This window comes from Monodon monoceros, unplaced genomic scaffold (genome assembly GCF_005190385.1).
Source record: "Monodon monoceros isolate NGI ecotype Baffin Bay Population unplaced genomic scaffold, NGI_Narwhal_1 Super_Scaffold_11, whole genome shotgun sequence".
NCBI lineage: Eukaryota > Metazoa > Chordata > Mammalia > Artiodactyla > Monodontidae > Monodon > Monodon monoceros.
Window position 1 is genome coordinate 95,516,695 of NW_021703767.1, and position 21,152 is coordinate 95,537,846.

General features: G+C 44.1%; 1 protein-coding gene across 1 annotated transcript; it reads right to left on the minus strand.

Moving 5' to 3' along the window:
* Nucleotides 1–4,840: 4,840 nt before the first annotated feature.
* Nucleotides 4,841–19,429, minus strand: CLDN11 (claudin 11). The gene is made up of 3 exons (XM_029213638.1): nucleotides 18,995–19,429; nucleotides 15,277–15,441; nucleotides 4,841–6,152 (listed from the first exon to the last, which is right to left on the minus strand). The coding sequence occupies exons 1-3, from the start codon at nucleotides 19,218–19,220 to the stop codon at nucleotides 5,920–5,922; spliced, it is 624 nt and encodes a 207-aa protein (XP_029069471.1). The 5' UTR covers nucleotides 19,221–19,429; the 3' UTR covers nucleotides 4,841–5,919.
* Nucleotides 19,430–21,152: the final 1,723 nt, after the last annotated feature.

Below are 21,152 nucleotides of genomic sequence, written 5' to 3' on the forward strand. Positions count from 1 at the left end.
CTTTATGTTTTAAATATTTTTAACCACACTTCTTCCCTGCTTTTTGTAAAAGGAGCTACATATTTCCATTTTATCCTGGGCACTGCAGATTATGTAGCCAATCTTGATAAAGACCATACTTCCCAGCCTCTCTTGCAGCTACATGTGGCCATGTGACTTACTGCAAGCAGATTCCTGCAGCAGCTTCAGGGAACTATCTTAGGAGATGGTGGGCATGAGCCTTTGGCCCTTTTCTTTGATCCTTTCTCCAGCTGCAATGTAGATGCTGCCATCTTGCACCATGAGTTCAAGAGTCACCCCCTGGGGCTAGCAAAGCGGTGAGTTGGAAGGAGCCAGGGTCCCTGAGGGCTTTGTGAAGAAGAACCATCTAATAGACCAAGACTGTGAATTGCTCAACTTTTACCATGTGTAGAATGGATTTCATGAAATGACTTGGTAATAGTGTGCGCCTGTATTAGTCACTCGGTGAATGCCTAGATTTTTATTTTTATTGTTTGTTTTTTAGTCAGCTAAAAAAAGAAATATTATTCTTCATATTTTTCTTGGGAACAGTTCAGCACCCTTGGATCATCTACAATCCCCAGCATGGGGTCACTGCTTCAAGTTTCCACTTTGCTCACTATACCTGGCCGAGCCTTCTATGACAAGTCAGTGGCAGCTGACTTCACTGTTCTTGTTGCACCTATCGTAATAAAAGCTGAGCTCTGGCACCTGGAGAGGAAGTTCTTATATCATTCAAACAAGAAAAGATTGACACCTTCAACTAAATTCCACCCCTAAAAAACAGCATGCTCCTCTGTGGAAGGTCTCAGCAGGACACGGTGCAGAAACCTGGAGAAGGCCTTCTCTGCCCATTCCTCAGTCTTCTGTGCATAATTAAATCAACAGAGTTTGGGGATTGGCTGACTTTCAACACCCATAAAAAAGGTGCAAAGTTGGGAGAAGGTCTAGTCAATATGCCTTTATATATCAAATATTCTGTAAACTCTTATCTTTAATCTGTGCACTAATGTGCTTCTGCTGGTATTTTGTTTTCTCCTCTCAGTCAGGTGTAAATTTCCAAAGTAGATCAAAGATGGCAATGATAAGAAGCCAATGGCATCATGACGTTCCTGACTACACCACTAGGCTGTGAGTTAACTGAGGGCTGGGATTGACTTTGAGATTCTTTTTCATATCTGGTGGCTAATGCATGGCTGGCACATAACAAGTACTCATCAAATGTTTGCTTAATTAATTAACAAATGAATCAATTAATGAATAAATAAATACTTTTAACAGATGCTCTTAAAATCCATTTTACGATGACTAAAGTTCTAAGAGCTTGTGACTTGTCTTTTTCTAGTGTTCAAATTTTCTTTAGTGAGTGTATACGACTCCAGGTATGAATCTAGACCAAAAGCATCAGCATCCCCTGAGAGCTGGTCAGAGATGCAGAGTCCCAGGCCCCACCCCAGACCTGCTGAATCAGAAGCTGCATTTTAACCAGACCCCTAGGTGATAGGTATGAACACCACAGTTTGAAAAGCAAAGTTGAACGTAACTTGACATAACATTTTAATTAAAGAAAGCCCCAGACTGTGACAACTAGGTGCTCTTTGCCATTTGGAAGGTAATTTTGCTATAAAGCAGAAGCAATTCTTACCTTCTACAATCCTCTAGAAATGGCTTACGGTTTCCATGTTTTTCATTTCAGCAATGCGGCATGGAGCAGTGACAAGTCCCTCCATCTCCACTCCCTCCCCCAGCCCCAGGGCCACAAAGCCTGAGCTCTGAGATTCTGCGTGAGGTAAAGAAATATAGATTCCTCAAGAGCTGCTATTCAAGCCATAAGCAGCATGTGCCAATGTTCCACCCACAATTCTGGTTTAGTCTCCTTTAAGCTGCACATCTGGCTGTCACACACTCTTTTGTGGGGACATCTCAATGGCAGCACTGATGCTGCCTTTGCCCAAAGCCAGCCCTACAGTGGCTTCCCTGTCCTCCCAGCATGTGATGTCATGAGCATGAATGTCCTGCCAAACATTTAAGATGTTGCAGTTCACATTGTGTACATTGTATAGAGAAACACTGAAACGCAGATTTGAAATTAAACAAAAACAAAACTACAGGGCAAGATACAACCAAACCTTGTTCTATTGTTATCCCTAACCACCAGTTCAGCACAAATATGTAACTTGTATTCTTAAAGTAGACAATCTTCTCTCTCTCTCTCTTTTCTTTTTTTTTCTGTCATTGTAACTAGCATCTGTAGATTCAGAGATTTCCTTGAAACATTCTTTCTCTAATGTGGTTTCTGTCAAATTCTTGGAAAGCTTGAGCAGAACTGGTTCATTTCAAACCAAAGGTCCCCTGCATGTGGTCCCTTCAGAACAGGCCAAAGAGTTGGAGGGAAGCTGCATATAACTGTTAGAGTAATCTTGCCTCCGAGGACCATCTAAGAGGGATGAAGGATGGGATTAGCTGCACTACAAAAAGGCATGAGGAACAGGTCCTTCCCTTCACTGTTTAACAAAGTGTGGCGTGGGAACCACCTCTTCAGAATCACTGGGGATGCACAATAAAAATGCAGCTTCTTGGGAAACAACCCATATCTATTGAGTCGGTGTCCAAGGTGAGTGCAATTTACCTGACCTCCTGTAGTGATCCTTATCTTGAAGAACAAGGGCTTTAGAGCTAGACTTGAATCCAACTTTAGTGCTCTACAGGGGCGATCTGACCTTGACAAATAACTTAAACTCTCTACATGTTCTTTTCCTCATCTATACAACAGGGAAGGATTGAGTGTGTGAAGCTCCTGGCACAAACAGGTCTCAGGAGCAGGACTTCCCTTTTCCCTGTTATTCAGGTAGAGCTCTTTGGGTCTGCCTTTTTACCTGTGAACAGGGGTCACTGTCTTCCCCTGAGTGACAATTACTATATGTGCCAGGTTCTAACGGAGCTCTAATGAAGGCAGCTAAAATCATCAAGACTGAATCCCCTTTTGTTGCTAAGGGAGAACTGCTGTTCTCTAGCTGTGCTGTCCAATCCAATAGCCATTAGTCATAATTAGCACTTGCAGGATGGCCGGGACAAATGGAGAAGTGCTATAAGTGTAAAAGCCACACTGGAATCCAAGACTTAATACAAAAAGAAGAGCATAAGATATCCCATTAATAATTGATTACAGGGAATCCCCTGGTGGTCCAGTAGTTAGGACTCCGTGCTCTCACACTGCCAAGGGCCCGGTTCAATCCCTTGTCGGGGAACTAAGATCCCACCAGCCGTGTGGCACAGCCACAGATAATAATAATAATAATGGATTACATAATGAAATGATAATATTTTTGAGGCATTGGATTAAAATAGAATATATTAGAATTAATTTTGCTTTACTTTTAGCTTTTTAATGTGGCCCCTAGAAAATTTTAAATTACACACGTGGCTCATATTACATTTCTACTGGACAGTGCTGTTCTGGAGGAACAGCTATACCCCTCCCTCCCTCCCTCACACTGATAATAAAACCCAATGCCGGAGTTATGACCTACAATATGGGATTCCCTGACTAGGCGGGCAACGGTCACCTTGGAGAGACTGGGGTATCTCTTCTCCTGCTGTAGGGAAAAGTGGGGCTCCTAAAGCATACCCCCTCACGAGAGAAAGCAAGCAGCAGTCTCAGGGAGGGGTGTGGGTCAGTGAGCGCATGCATCCATAAGAGGACACTTCTGATTCAAGCCGGTGGTTGTGACAAGGGGGACAAGGGCCTTCCTTGTCCACCCCCCTGAGAGCCTCCTGCTCTATCCATGTTCCCAATCATTACTCCCTGGCAAGTTTTCATGAGGTAGGGAGCGTCCTCCAATATAATCACACCACTTGTGTCCTTACAAGACTGTATCATAGGGCTTCCCTGGTGGCGCAGTGGTTGAGAGTCCGCCTGCCGACGCAGGGGACATGGGTTCGTGCCCTGGTCCGCGAAGATCCCACATGCGGCTGGGCCCGTGAGCCATGGCCGCTGGGCCTGTGCGTCCGGAGCCTGTGCTCCGCAACAGGAGAGGCCACAACAGTGAGAGGCCCGCGTACCACAAAAAAAAAAAAAAAAAAGACTGTATCATAACTAAGCAAATATTTTGGTCAACAAGAAGATTATCTTTTCTCCATAGGTAATTTAGAAATAGTTTCCACCAGGTTATAATCTGATGTACACAGATCTCTACAAAAATGAATAGCCCAAGTGGATATTTCCAAAGAGGAAATGTTTGCCAATCATTATACTATCAGCTAATGAAATTAGTATTTTTGGAAAAATACGGCCAAAATAGACTGTAATCTGTTTTTTACAGCAGACTTGTAACTTGACAGAGTTTCTGGTATAGAAAACACACATAAATCAATTCAATGTATTTGTCTTTGTTCAAAATTACCAAATATATACATTCATATGTTTGAACGAAATACATTTAGATATTATGACCTAAAGATCCAATAAAATGGGATCGTTTTATAGTTCCCTTTATACCTAGCCAATTCCTTTACTAAGCACTCAATGGAGATAAAGGAGTTTAACTGTGTGATACTTGGCACTTGATATCTGATGGCTGCCTATTTATATATGACTTAAAGAAGCCATAACATCCCCACTTAAGAGACCTAGAGAGCATCTAGGTTACATTTTTACTACCACACATTACCACCACGATACAGTGAATAAAATATAACTTTTCAATTATTCATGGCAGTGCAGAATGACTGGTTCTTGAATCCCTGACCAGGTTCCCTATAAATTACTAGCAGAGATTAATGAAAAATTTTTCAGTTGATGGATGAATACCTCTGGATACAACAGAATATTAAAGGCCAGTTTTGCAGACAGTCCGTTATTTTATTGCACAGATTTCATTTAAAGAATAAAATGCACCATCAATGTTTGGAGAGTTTGGGGTCCAGATACTGATACACCATCAGTGTTTGCACCCATAAAGCCAAATTCAACAGTACAATTTATGTTAAACAATATTGCTTCAAGGCAGCTAACAGAATGAAAATAGAGAGAAATGGGGAAAAGCTTCTAAAATGTGTTAAATGGAAGCACATGCAGGTGTAGGATTCAAAACTACATCATACAAACCTGGAAATCAAAAATGTTTTGTGGAATGTCAGTTCGAGTTATACTCACTTGTACGGTTATTTATGGTATCATTAAAGTCTATCTGGTTCATTTCCTTCATACTGATGAATTGAGAATTTCAGGAAAACCATGGTTATAAAAATGAGCAATCTTGAAAAAGTATGTACAGATAAATGTAAAATCACAAACTAAAAAATATCTCCACCCCTTGCCCTCAACTTACAAAAAGGAAACTTTCCCATGGAGGGAAAGTTCCACAATTCCCCTCCCTTCCCCACCCCATGTTCCCAATTCTGTCTTTTTCTATTGGTTATAACTAAGTGACCTTGGAGCTGAGAGAGGAGGGAGGAACAGAGAGGCATGTTTATGAGGCTCCCATTGTCATCTGTAACAGTTTGAAAGTGTCTTTTATTTCTCTCCCCACACCCAACTCAGCAATGTTTGCAAGATATTTAAAAGTTAAAGAGAGAGGGAAATTTTTTCCCATATATATGTGTGTGTGTGTGTGTATATATATATATATATATATATATATATATATATATATATATGACAAAGGAATGCCCAGAAAAGAGCTAATAGTGGGCAAAACCATGGAAAAAATGTGTGGCATCTGAGCTAAAGATTTCTCTTAAGGCAACAAAAGGAGAGGGGGTGTTAAGACTACAAAATGCCAGACAGGATGCTTTTCTAGACCGTTGGCTTTGGATCCTGGCAGAGGAGTGGGCTTCCCACCCCCTCACTGTGGCAAGCAAACCTAGGGCCATGGGCCCAGCATCTATAGCACCTCCATGGGCAGGCTGGTAGCTCTCTTATACATGGGCGCTCTTGGCATGAGTGGGGGAACTGGAGCCCGAAGAGTAGTAGAAACGGTTTTCACCAAACGACTGGGCATCTCCGGCGCAGCAGACGATGACACAGCCACCCACAAGGCACAGCACAGCACCGATCCAGCCCGCGTACAGGGAGTAGCCAAAGCTCACGATGGTGGTCTCACGGTGGGCGCACACAGGAAACCAGATGGTGGCGACAATGGCACAGAGAGCTGGGGAGACATGGAGAGGGCTGTGACTGGGCATCCCCATCACACACCAGCAGCGGGCAGGCTCCCCTTCACTCCACATACACACCCCCTCTGGCTTCCAACCAACTCCAAAAACTCAATACACTCAGCTCTGCTCCCACAGGGGCAACCTGAGCCTAAACGTTTGAATCTATGGAATAAGCTGATCAAAAGCTTGTACCAAACTGCTAGGTCCTAATTTTTTCAACAGGTGGCGGAGACAAAAGAACTCTGATGTAAAAACCTAGAAATAAATCATTTAAGTCCAAAAAATATGTATTTGTATTTATTTATATATCTTGACTTTATATACCTATAATTATAATTCTACTCTTACACTTACCTAATTGCATTATAATGATCTCTTTACATGTCTACTTCCCATTCCAAGTTCTGAGTTCCTTGAAGGCAGGGCCCATGTCTTATGTTTGTAAAGTCAGAGTTTAGCTCAGTACAAAGCACAGAGTATGTGCTCAATGTATACCAGTTGAATGACTGGATGACCTGAGCTATTCAAAAATGAGAAACAAGACAGTGCCCACTCCAATTTCCACTCTATTCTTTCAGTTTGGTCAATTCATAGTACAAAGACCGGAAGAAGCTATGAAAATTCTCTTGCTGTGGTGAATACTGCCAGACCTCAGTGGAGTATCGGCTAAGAGTCTGAGTTTGTATTGTGCTGCTTCACAGTCACAAAATCTCCATACACACATGAACAGTTCTCAGAGTAAAAGAAGTTACCCATTCAAGGGTTGTGACCCATCACAACAAATGTCATCACCATAAGAAATAACCTCTACATCATTTAGTTCTTCCCCTCCTCCCAAGCAAAGTAACAAAACAGGGCAGGCAGGAGCCTATAAAGACTTGAAAAAACATTTTAAACCTCTACACTAGCACTGTCAAATAGGGTAGCTACAAGCTACATGGGCTATTGAACATTTCTTATGAGGGCAGTGAGACTGAAAACCAAATTTTGAATTTTAATTAGTTTAAATTTAAATGAACACATGTAGCTAGTGGCTAATGTACTACACAACGCTCTAGACAAAGTAACTCCATTCTTCTTTTGGTATCATCTGATCTCTCACAACTACAGCAGGACAGAAATTTGAGTTAAAGATGTAGGTTGGGATGGCACATTAAAGTTGACAGACCAAAAAGTAATAATAATAATAAGGTTTCTAATTGTTAGTCATAAAGCCTTTGATACGTTCACGGCAGGGCATTGCACTGTTTGCTACAAGGGGTACCCTTGTCACTTTCAACTCAGCAAGCTTTTTTCTGCTCATACAGAGTAATTTTCTAACTTACTTCTATGCCCACAGAGAAAACAATGTAATTTTTCTTTAACATAGCACTCAAATCTAACAGCCCTGTACATTAGTTCTAAACTGAAGAAAAGATTTAAGTCTTACGCATTTTGAAAGACCTTTTAGACTATCTCATTGCACTTGTGTAGATTGTAACATAGGGTTTTGTTGACAACACACTAAGCCCATCCCCACAAGGTGTGTATAGATATATATAAATAGATGTGATTCATGTCCTAAAAAAGTATAGATCCCAAGTGGAAGTCAGAAGTAAGAAAGTGAACTTGGGGGCTTTGAATTGCTCCAACTGGCTTTCTAACAGCCTAAATTCATTCCGTTAACTGTGAACTATTCATATATTTAAGCAGTTTATATATTGATAGATTATCTAAGAAGCTAAAATCTGTCCATATGTTAATAGCTTCACTTAAAGAGTAAAGCACCATCATGCCAGCTTCTGTAATAGTTTTATATGCGATATCATAAGAAGATGTATTTTCCTTCTGTGAATAGAGTATTCTCAAGAACACCAGTTGATTTGGTTGATGGAACCTTCCCTTTCCAATGCAGGGCTTTGAATACTTAAGATACAATTTTTTTCTTTCTCTTCCTCTGGCCACAGATTCCAAATCTGGCACTCTTGGAGAACTGCTTGGCTATTGTCATAGTTATACTCTCAGTGAGGCACAGAGAAAAGCCTTTTCTCTATCATGAAAGGGGCACAAGCTTTTTCTAGAGTGTTTGAGCCAGAAAGAATTGCTCTAGATTCTTCATATCAAGACACAATCCAGCTACACACCCCTAGATGCCAAAAAGGGGCATTCGTTCTGATATGGGCAAAAACAGCAACCTAGCAAGGGCTTCCAAACACCCAAGCTTGATTAGAGGGAAAGGTGGGGAGGGAAAAGCCGAATTCCATAGGGAAAAAAAAAAAGATTTGATTCCCAGTTGATTTGGTTCAATCCAATTGATCTTTCCTATAAACTATTAACTGGATTCAAAACAGGTTATGGTTCAAATTAAGTTTTATGTTTTTCAATTACTTTGTATTCATATATACCACACACACACACACACAAACAAAAGCATTCTCCACATTTCATTTAAACTTCACTTAACTTGCAGGTTGGTTTAGATTTTATAGAATAAGATTTAAAGTTTGCCTCTAATTTCACTGAATTCTTTCCCTTTTCCTAAGCAAAGTAATAAAGCTAGGTTATCTTCATGTAGGGAAAGAATCAGGCTCGCTATTCAAAAGTAATTACCACTCTTGATTTTGAATGTTTTAGAGATTTAGTTAGATTTTATTCCTATATAATTCACCAGAAAAAGGAAAAATCATTAAAATGTCTGAACATTTAAATAATGAACTTATAGGACTGGGTGAGTGAATGGGTGGATGGATGGACAGACAGATGGAGAGATGAGAGGTAGATTCATTTCCAGTCTATTCTCCATCTCATCCACACCAAAACTGACTTCCAAAATTATAAAACTTTAATGTGACTTTAACACACTCAAAGCTACAAGCTCATGATTTACCTCATTAAAGATTCCCTTCTTTTACAATCCATGCAAAACAAAGCAAATGAGCACCAGCAGGCTCTTTATTTCCTAGTAGATAATTGAACCCTGGGTGGAATTCCTGTGGCTCTCAAAGATGGACCACATCAAAAACCACTAGAAGATGACAGACTGCCACACAACATAAAGGGAATGAGAGGTTCACTGTGACCTTCAACTGAACTCACAACGAAGAATGTTTAAAAACTAAAAAAGGAGTTTACTCAATTTCAGCATGGTTTGAAGGGAAAGAAGATTTACTGATTTACTAGTTTTAATCAGTAAAGTTAAAAATGCAAGTCATATCATACTCAACCGAAAGATGTGACACATTAATAGAACTGGCAGTAATTTTTGGCTTTCTTAAAGACATAGGAGGCCTGCTAGAATTATTGCTATTTGCAGACACACACACACATACAAAGAGTTTGTAATGATGCTCTCCATATTTGGGGAAAATAAAGAAAATGTTTTTCTTAAAAAGTCACAGTTACCCATAAGGTAAAGAACATTGAAGGAAGATAAAGGGAATCTTCATTTCTTTTTATGTCATCAGAATTTATTTTTAAATTAAGTCTCTAAAAATAGGACAGGGGGATTTTTTTTTTTTTTTTTTTAATTTGCGGTACGCGGGCCTCTCACTGTCGTGGCCTGTCCCGCTGCGGAGCACAGGCTCCGGACGCGCAGGCTCAGCGGCCATGGCTCACGGGCCCAGCCGCTCCGCAGCATGTGGGATCTTCCCAGACCGGGGCATGAACCCGTGTCCCCTGCATCAGCAGGCGGACTCCCAACCACTGCGCCACCAGGGAAGCCCAGGACAACGGGAATTTTAACACTTAGATTTTTCAATTTGTTCCTCTTCTTCTAACTTCAGAAGTTGCAATAGTTAACTGCACAAGAGGAAAAAAATTCTGCCACTTGTGGGGGACTAGAAAGTGAAAATTAGGGATATCTTCATCTGAAAAAACAAAAGAAGGAGAAGGGGAGAAGAAAGCTTCACTGTGTAGATATAGATTCATCTGGACTTGGTCCTTTCACAAGCAGAATTCCTTGCTCCTCATAGAATAAAATTGTTTGCCCTTTTGGATAAATTTCAAATAATTTAATACAATCAGTTCTTTAGTTGATAGGAAATACCCTTATTAAAAGTTAGCAATGATCTTGATGTAGCAAAGCACAGAAAATATTTGGGAATGCAGTTTAAGAGCAAAAATGAAATGTAAGTGTAGCTTTTCATCTATTTAGGGATTAGATGACACAGGGTAATACATGGAGTTAAATAAATGTGATGAAGTTAAATAAAATTGGTACAGGTGTGTTTGGCTTTGGAGGTAACAGCTTAGAGAGAGAGAAGGACAGACAGACAAAGAAGCCCAGAAGGACAGAAGAGCAGCAGACCCTGACATTTCTTCCTTCCTCCAATGAGCACCTCTGTTTTCAGGCTTCGTCACTTTCAGTACTAAGCATTGAAACAACTTTTAAAGGCATCATTTCCAGCACAAAGCAATATTTTCATTAAAATAACTTAAATTACTCTGACTTACATTAGTAATACTAGAAAAAATCTTCCTTGATCTGATATCTGAGATTTGCTTCAAAAAAATCTGGGGACTGGGAGAAAAGTAGACGTACAGAGACGAAGCAGATTGAAGGTGAGTTGATCATTATTGGGAATGAGTTTGGGTTCATTACACTAGCCTCTACTTTTGCGTATGCTTCAAATTTTCCACAACACCTTTTTTTAAAATCCCCTTCCATTTAACATTTTACAGTGCACCGAACGCCATCTTCCGCAATTGATGCTATTATCTCATATGATCTAACTAGCAATTCACTTAAGCTTTTCACAAAGAAGCCAGTTAACTCAAGACAACAAGTAATCAGATTTCTAACCAGCTGTTGGTTGGAGGCATATGTATTTGTTGTTTCCTTATAATTTGAAACCACAAAATGTTTTGTCTTTCCTTTTTTCATTTGTCACTGTCTAAATTTTGACTTAAGAAAACAGCTGCCAAAGGACACAGGCCTCTATGCAATGACTTTTATGAAGATCTAATATTTACAACAATCATCAAGTCAATGGAATATCTGAGTACATTATTTTCCTGGCCTGCTTTCAGCACTTCTTTCCCTTTATTTCTATTCCACACATCGTTATCTCTTTTTTCCTACAACCTTTTTTAAAAGCCAGCTTCGTGGTTATTTGTTAAGTTTTTAAAAAACACTGAAGTTAGAGACAGGAAAGACCTCATAAAGCAGTTAATTCCTCCAATTTTACTAATAAGGTCATTTTAAGCCACAACCATACTAAGATGCTACATCCTTTCTTCTACCCACATGAAATTTGACTTAGATTAGGAACTTTGTGTAAAGTTAATGAGCTCGAAAGAAGACTTTTTCTATTATCTCAGTACTCCGGGATTAAGGGCATCACTGTTTATTTCACACCCAAGGATTCCCAATCCCCCTAGGACATCCGATTCCCTGTGTGTGACAAGCTCAATTTTTCCCACATTTGCATATACCCTTTATTTTACGGCACTTTCATTATTAGCCTATAAGTTCCAAGTTGAAAACTTTTTTCCAATACAAATATTGGATTCCTGAGGCCATACTTTTTAAAAGGAGGAGAGAAGACGAAGGATTCCACTTAGGAAGGAAAATACATTTCCTTTCCTTCCATTCCCTACCCCATCTCCCCAAGACACACCCAAATCAAGGACTTTGTAACTTATAGTGAGGTGAGAATTAGACTGAATCAGAACTAAGCTTGAGCATTTTCAGTTGGGTAGCTTATCATGACTCTTCATAATGGAATAAGACCAAAACTCAAACTATTGATCCCTACACTCTGGTTTTTACAAAGTAAGCAAAGAAAATATTTCCATTAGACCAGGATGTGACCTGGTGTTTCCAGGAACAGCTCGTCATCTCTCCTTACCAGTTTCACGTGTGGAGATGACCCTGCAGAAATTAGATGGGATGGAAGGAATACCCAGTTACCTTCTAGGTTAGCTCTCTATTTCCTCTAAACAACAACATCTATAAGGTAGCAACCAGTTGTTGAGCACCTACTAGGCGCCAGACACCATGCATGCTAAATAACTTGCGTACGTCATTTCACTATTCTTACCAACCTCAGAAGTAGGCAGTATTGTCCCCATTTTATATAAAGCCTCAGAGACATTAAGTGACTGGCCCCATTCACACAGCTAGAAAGCGGTAGGTCCAAGATTTAGTACAGTTGATCTGACTCCACATGATAAGATGAAGCATCTCAGGGCATAGATACCTCCTGCCTCAGCGGGGGTTCCTGAAAAGCCATAGGTTAGAATTAGATTTGCCTCTGCTCCATCCTGGATCTGAGGCGCCCACTGCGCCTTGAACTACTTATCTAGCTTGAGAAGTCGGCAGCTTCAGGCTCCCATTCCTTCCCCCACAGCAGGAACCAAATCCTCACAACGCTGAACTCAGACTCCTGAGAAGATAAGCTGTTGTACCACAGACATAATTTTTTTTTAAGCTTTCTGAAAAATAAAGATTTTCAGAGTCAGGAAGAACTGATTTTCATTAAAAATGCTTACAGTTTTCATCCCAAGATTAGCTTTGACACTGTTTCCGGTTCCCAGGCTCCCACACCCCAGTGTGCCTGGCCCCCGTTGGAAGGGGACCACACCTCAACTGGAGCACCTCTGGTGACCCCTAGGACAGAAGCCCATCCTGAGCCACACAAAGGGAGGTTTCACTCTCTCTTGTTCCTCCCACCCACTGCCCAGCAGGGGAAACAAGGCACACGGTCTCCCTGCCGAGAAGACCTAGGGGAGGCCAGCAGGTGCCACACTTGAGACAATGAGCTTTACATTTCCAGATCTAGCAAGCAACGGAGCTTGTTCCAGTCTAAACAACATCCAACCCAAAGGCAAGCCGCGACCCACTGAGAAACAAATCCGGACAGTAGCCATCAAAGAGGACGCAAGTACCACTGGAGATACAAGGCTACAAGAGGGCAAGGGGCAGCCTCCCTGGGGGAAGGGGTGTCAGATCACTCAATGCCCCCTCCATCGTCTCCCTCTGGGCAGCAAACAAGGACTGAGGAGCTCACACCCATACCTGCCCACCCCTCTCACTCTCCTCTCTATGACTCTGTCTGCATCCACCAACCCACTTGAAAAAGATGAAGAAAAACAGTATTTAATTCGTCTAGGAAGTTTCAAACGACGGGTTGTTATTTTTTAATAATCATTATATTCAACTGGACAATTAAGTTGTTTTCAGGGGTTTTTTAAATGCCAATTTGTCTCTGTGACTTTGCTTTTATATCTTTATTTTCTACAGGGTTTGGGTTTGGGGTTTTCTCATGTATTCTCTTACTTGTGGATATTCTGTGACTCTCATATGGAAGGCTAGGATTTCTAAAGATGAACACTCAACACAATGGACCCATCCTTTGGTTTTGGGATCCTCAGAGCTAAAGAGAAAGCCTTCTGGGGCTTCTGTAAGAATGTGAGGAAAGTTACAAACAACCGCAAATATCTAGGATGAGAAGGGTTTCACCTGGATTCTGCAAACCAGTTTAATTGTAGAGCTTTTGTCAACATACTGGAAAGGGAGTTCAGGTGCAAAGATCTGGCCATCGAAAAGCACTACAAGGAAGGACCCTGTGAGTTGAATGAAGCACATGACGCTGATTTTGTGTTCCGTGTGGCACTCCCACACAAATTCTTTGTGGCGGGAACCAAAATGTCCATGCCCAAATTCTTCTCTGGAAATTACAGAGGTTTTCTGGTCTTTTCACTCCTACTAACACACACACACACACGCACACACACACACGCACACACACGCACACGCACACGCAAGCCCTTCCTCTGAATTCTCCGTGGCTTCACAAGCCTCTAAAAACCTCCAACCCTTTGCAATCAAGGGAAACCTTACCCCTATGCCTCATGTCTCCTCACCTCACCGGTGTCACTGTGGGTGACCATCACTAACTGGCACTGATCCACACAGAACCCTGGCTCCTTACCTTTCCCTCTCAAACACATGGTCTGATACCAGTTTGGGGATGGGAATTTCCTGTCCCAGGAGAACATGATTTATATCTAACTCATATCCAAACCAATGTCTCGGGACACTTGGCAACAAGAGCTGCTGTTCTTAAAATGCATGTCAGAGAGTAGAGCTAGAAGGACCCTCCCTAGGCTGTTAAATCAAGACCCCCGTGTGCAGGTGTAGTCAGGAACACTGAACAAGCACACGTCGTGTCCTTGGCCTGAGCTGTCCCTCTCTCCAATCCATGACCTGATCACCTTTTGTCCAGCTCTCAAAATTCATCGCTAGGGTCCTCTGCTCTGGAAAACTCCTCCAATCTGGATCAGGTGCCTTCCTATGTGTGTGCACAGCCTGTGTACCTTTTTTAGATGAGCGAGTATACCAAGTACATCAAGATGTCCAAGTACACTCAAAGCACAGACTACCTTCTTTTCTCCAATATCCCCAGTGCCTACCATACTGCCCGGCACTCAGCAGGTGCTCAGTGAATGCTTACTGAATAAAAGATGGAATCATCACCTGGTGATCTACCACCCTCAGCATCTTACTTTTATCTTGCCCTCCTCTTTCTCTGGTCTTTCTTTATATGTTAACTGAAGTTCTCAATCCTGGTTGCACTCAAGAGTCACCTGGGAAGCTTTCAAAAAATATCTTTGCCTGGTCTAATGCCCAGAAATTCTGACTCAATGGACCTGCAGTGGGACCTGGACACAGGTGTTTCCAAAAAGGGATTCTATCATGAGGCCTGAGTGGAGAGCTGCCCTGTAACTCTCTTCTGTCTTCTGTTCTCTCTCTTAGGTATACCCTCAAAATCCTTTTTGTTTGTTTTCTTTAACTTTTTTTTTCCTTGGCAGTGCCGAACGGGCTGTGGGATCTCAGTTCCCGGACCAGGGATCGAACCTGCACCCCCTGCAGTGGACGTGCAGAGCCCTAACCACTGGACAGCCAGGGAAGTCCCTTAACTTACTTTTATGTTCAGTGATTCCCACAGACATTACTTATCCCTCTGCATCAACTGCCCAAGAAGCATAAAGGGATACACATTGTGGGGGGCTTTTCCCCCAGTGGATTCACATGCCTTCCTTGCACACGTCTCTTGAACTCGATGAAGCAGCAGCAAGACCCGAGATTCTTCAGGTTCGCTGGGAGTTGGGGTGCTCTACAGAAAGCTGTCTTACCCACAAGAATGAGCATGACGCCAGCCAGCTGGGCCCGCCTGTACTTGGCCACGCCAGGCTCATGGCCCATTCGGATGCAGGGGAGAACGGTCAGCAGCAGGAGAATGGCCGGCAGACCCAGGACTGAGGCAGCGATCATCAGGGCTCGGCAAGCCTGCACGTAGCCTGGGAACAAGAGTGCAGACAGGGTGGGTTAGGCCATGGGTCCCCGTGGATCCTCAATCCTGCCTCACGGCAATCCAGCACCATCTACCTCTTCCTCCCTCTTGTCCCACTCCAGGACTTATAATATGTTAAATGTTGTCCAAGATCACTTTGCATGTTCAATTTTTAACGTGACTCAGTGACAAAAAAAAGGAAGGTTGGGGGCTGGAGAGACTGAATGGGGATCCCTTGTTTAGACCACTCATCCAAGCTTCCGAGATGAAGAGGCCAAGAGAGTACAATTACACTGTTCCTTCACCTTGTGAAAAATTCAGATTAAAATTCAAATCTTTGAAGAATTCTTCTGTGATGGTCTGTGTTGATCCCAGCCTGCTGTTGATATGTTCTACCTGTGTGACCTTGGGCAAGTGTCTTGACACTCGCCTCACCTACAAAGTAAAAATAATAATAGTACCTACATCTCTCCAATGGAATTCAACTAAGATTAAATTCGTTAATTTCTGAAGTGCTCAGAACAGTGCCTAGCGCATGCTAAGTACTGCAGAAAGGGTCAGCTATTATTACCGGTATTCCTAATTTTACTCTGTGTCAAGGCAGTACTTTTATCTCCAGGTGTACTAGGTGATTTTGTCCCTAAATCATGTGCTTTTAATTCACATTGTATATAAACAGTATGTGGCCCTAACTAGACTAAGCTAAGACTCAGGCTTCCTCTCTTGATATCTCCCCAGATACTGCTTGCTCATGAATCCTGTCCCTATAGATGGTCAGCCTCCATCTCCTGCCTCCCCGACTGTGCCCTGGGCATGCTTCCACAATGGTCCATTTTCCATAAAGGCATCTCTCCAGCCCCATGGATTCCTAGAAGACAGACACCTGCCTTGGTCTTCATGGAGTTAACACAGTGCCCACAACAGATGATGTAAACATACAATTATGAATGAAGGAATTAACGAGTTGAATGATAAGAGTGGAGCAAAGCTACCTGAACTTTATACTGTCAAATAAAATGCCAGGTAACTACTTTATTAAGAAACAGATTATAATATGTGCAATATTTATGTAAAATAAATCTGACAAGATGCTGGGAGAATATGACACACTTAAATGTATCGTTTCTCACTAAAACACTCTCCCTCCTTCAAAAAAGGGGGTGGGGGAGTTGTAACTCTCCCTCTTGACTCAGAGGAAAGTAGAGCTAATGACCTGGGGGAAGCAGAGTTAATGGCAAACCCAAAAACAAGTCCCAGCTTCTGCCTCATGTGGCAGGACCCTCACACCAAATGTGGCCAGCCTACCCGTGCACCAAGACCCAACTGCAAGATTGCCTCTTAACAAGTTGTGTTTTGCCAGAATTCAGACTCCACAAGGGCACGTTCCCAACAATTGCCCAACTCAGTTTCTTCTGAATTAAGGGTAATAAATCAATCAAGTATCTGTTGACTTGAAGACCCCCAGATAGGAGCCACAGGAGGTCTGAGGCAAGACCTCTGACCTCAGCCCTAAGCCCCTGCGACTGGTCAGAGAACCAGGGCTGACATAAAGGAGAGTCAGCTAGCCACCCGGATTCTGAAATTCATGGCACGGTCTGTGAACATGCTAGGTGTCAAGGCCACATTTGAGAATCTAAAGATGGAGACTGAGATCTGTCCCTGTCCCCACCTACAGTGTGAGGGAGGGGACCACAGGAAGGATTAGGCCCTCCCTAAAGTGTACTCCATCTGTAGGATGGTCTATGTTCTCTAAAAATAAACCACTTGTCACTGAATGCTCAGCAAATTTAATTTCAGGAGGAAGGAAGCAGAGAGTAATTTTATGCTTCAAGTCAGATTCTTAAAAATACCATGCCTGGCTTTTAATAAAAAATATAGCTACCATTTATGGAGCCTCTACTACATCTAAGGAGGCTTACATTTCTCATCTCATTTAATCCCCAAAACAACTCTGAAAGATAGGGGGTTGGTTTCATTTTAATTTTTAAGAGAAGACAACTGGGGTTCATAGAGGTTACGAACTTGTCCCAAATCACTCGGATTGTGAGCACTGCATCCCAGAGTCTGATCCAGGTCTACCAACGGCAGCTTTAACTGAAGGTGGGTCCACATCTGGGTTCCCCAGACCTCTGTCATTCTGAAAGTCCAAAATGGAGGGCAGGACTGGCACGCACTGTGCGTACCTGCTGTGTGTCAGGGGCAGTGCCAGGTGCAGGGGAAGATGCAAGGAGGGTAGGATGCTATCTATATCTTTGAGGAATTTAAAATGTGCTAGGAGAACTTGACTCACAAACAAGGAACAGAAAAGTCAAAACGTGCACTGACGGGGATAGGGGTCAAATACCAGGGTGGCAAGGAGGAAGGGCGGATAGATTCCGACTACAAGGACCTGGAAATAGGAAGCACTTGAGGTGAGGCTTAAAGAGGGACAGTCTTCGGGAGAGAAAAGCTCATCCAGGAGAAGGCCAAAGCTAAAGTCTCCCAGACTGGCGGCCTTGGGGGCCAGTTACTCCGGCCTACCGCCCAGTTACTCCACTTGTTAAGGAAACCGGGATAGGCCTTTAAAGGCGCACCATCCTCAAAGGCTAGCGAGACAGCCGTGCTTAGGCCTGGGCCGGGATAAGCCAAGATTCCGAGCAGAAAACCTGAAGGGGCTCCGAAGACCTTGTCAATCATCCAACTGGCTCGAGGTTTAAATCTGAATTGAAACTTGCCCAGAATTTTTCAACGGGGCGGCAGGTTAAGATTCGGCACCGGCTGGCGTCGGGGAAGGTGGAAACTAGGCAACTCTTCCCTCCCCTCCCCACTCTGAGGCACAGCCGTAGGGGAGGGGGCGACCCGCGGAGTTGCTCCTTTTCCCAAGGCGAGTGGGCCCTCCCAGGGGCGCCCGTTCTTCCCTCTCTGACCCCAGGGTGCGGAGACTGGGAGGGGAATCTCGGCAGGCCCGAGGACCGACGCCGTTCACTGCGGGGGCAAGGGGTAGGGGAAATGGGACAGGCCCCGGGGCCTGTGGGAACCGACTGGGCGCAGGTAGGAGGGCCCTAACTTGGCCAGGACACCTCGGCCGTCCCACAAGGACTGGGAAACTCAGCCTGAGCCTGTTCGGATAGCTGGAATGCTTTTGTTTCTCTCTTTCCTCCTCCAGCCTCTGCAGGTGGATTCTAACAGGGAAAGCAGGGCGCCTGAAGGAGGAGGCCAGGGGATGAAGTACTTCTGATCCACCCACAGTGGGAGCACGCGGCAGGTGAGGCTACGGTAATTAATACGTAGGGAGTTCCAACTATGTGTCTATGTCTCAGTTCATTACCTTCTCAGGGTGACTCGGCCAGTGGCCACCACTGTCATCCCAAATTCCAGATAAGAAAACTGAGGCTGAGAGAGGTTAAGTTCAGGGATACCTAATTCCTCCTCAACAAAGTAGGACTGAAGGTGTCAAAAGATGCCCCAAAGTCTTCAAGCCCCCAGATGATTCTGTGAACGCTGCCTAATTCTCCCCTCCCCCGTCTGCCCGGAAGGAAAGGGTTTATTTAGGACAGCCACTTGCAAGGCAGGGTCCTTACCCGGCAGGATGAGGATGTCCACCAGGGGCTTGCAGTGGTACAGCCCCGTGGCCAGGACGCAGTCGGCCCACAGCCCCTTGGAGCCCAACTCGTCCAGCTTGCGGCAGGTGGGGATAGTGTAGCCGCAGGTCACCACCCAGTCATTGGTGGACGTGGTGACGATGATGCCGATCCAACCCACGAAGCTCGTGACGAAACCCACTATCTGCAGGAATGTGGCCACCATCGTGGCCGCCCTGGAGTCCCTGCGCCTCGCCCCTCACTAGCTGTGCCCGCGCCCGGGCTCGACGGCGCCTGCCCCGGTCCTCCTTCTCCCGCGCTGGCGAGCCGCTGGCCTGCGACGGCGAAATGCGGGATGCTGGAGGAGGCGGGAAGCCACGAGACGCAGCGAGCCCAGCTGCACGACGGGCGCGCGGCGAGGACAGCAGCGCGGCTGGGCAGCGCGCCCCCGCCCCCCTCTTTAAACCCCGCAGACCCGGCCGGCGAGCTCCAATCCGCGACGGCCCCGGGTCCAGCAGACCAATCGCCGGGCGGGGTCAGGAGTGGGATGTAGAGGGAAGCAGAGTTAGGGAGGGGGTGATCCCGCCGCCCCGCCGGCGAGCGTCGCACGGTTAGTGTTGGAAATAATAAAATTTCGAAAGAAAATAATTCGATCCAGGTCCAAGTAATGGACAGTGACAAGAGAGCCTGCGTCAGGCGCGAGTTCTATTTTGCTGCGAATTCTTTCTCTTCTTGCTGCCCCTCTCTCATCCTATCTCTGGGTCTCTCGCTCCATCCCTCCTCAGCTTCTCCCTATTCCTTCCCAGCTGAGAGCAAGGACCGTGGTACTCCCAAGAGCGCCCAGTACAGTTCCTCCTTGGCCCAGGAATGTTTTTTGTTTTTGTGTTTTAATACATCTTTATTGGAGTATAACTGCTTCACAGTACTGTGTTAGTTTCTGTTGTACAACAAAGTGAATCAGCCACACGCATACATAAATCCCCATATCCCCTCCCTCTTTAGCCTCCCTCCGCCCTCCCTATCCCACCCCTCTAGGTTTCCCAAAGCACGGAGCTGATCTCCCTGTGCTATGCGGCTGCTTCCCACTAGCTATATATATATATATATATATATGTGTGTGTGTGTGTGTGTGTGTGTCGATGCTACTCTCACTTCACCCCAGCTTCCCCCTCCCCGCCCCCAAGTCCATTCTCTATGTCTTTATTCCTGCCCTGCCACTAGGTTCATTAGTACCTTTTTTTTTTTTTTTTTTTTAGATTCTATATATATGTGTTAGCATACGGTATTTGTTTTTCTCTTTCGGACTTACTTCACTCTGTATGACAGACTCTAGGTCCATCTACCTCACTACAAATAACTCAATTTCATTTCTTTTTATGGCTGAGTAATATTCCATTGTCAGCCCAGGATGGTAACTGATGAGCTGAGAATTGCCCTAAGAAACAGACTTGAAGCATTCAGCATACCATAGTTACTGGTAGAAAGAAAATGATCCTTTGCCAGTGGTCAAAAAGCCATGGCCAGAGTAATGATAACAACAACAATAGCAACTCACATTTATGCAGCTGTCATGTACCATGTGCATGCATTTATATTTTATAAATTATCTCATTTAATTCTCTTAGCAGCCCTTTATGGTAGGAATGATTGTTTACACATAATACTCATGAAGAAACAGCATGAGAGAGGCTAAGTTGCCCAAGTTCACATAACAAGGAAGGGGTAGCCTGCATCCCACCTCACTAACCATTCCTGGGAACCTGTCCTGATTGTCACTTTCTGAAAATTCCTAAAGGGCTCGTGTCTCTCTCTTTTTCTTTTTTTTTTTGCGGTACGCAGGCGTCTCACTGTTGTGGCCTCTCCCGCCGCGGAGCACAGGCTGCGGACGCGCAGGCTCAGCGGCCATGGCTCACGGGCCCAGCCGCTCCGCGGCATGTGGGATCTTCCCGGACCAGGGCACGAACCCGTGTCCCCTGCATCGGCAGGCGGACTCTCAACCACTGCGCCACCAGGGAGGCCCTCGTGTCTCATTTTTGACATTAAAAGCTAGGCTGACAGCTCCTGCTCACTGTAGATAAGTTAGTATCTGCACTCCACTGAGAACACTGCCTCGCCTAGAGTGAGTGCTCTGCAAGTGCAAGCTGTCATCAACATCATC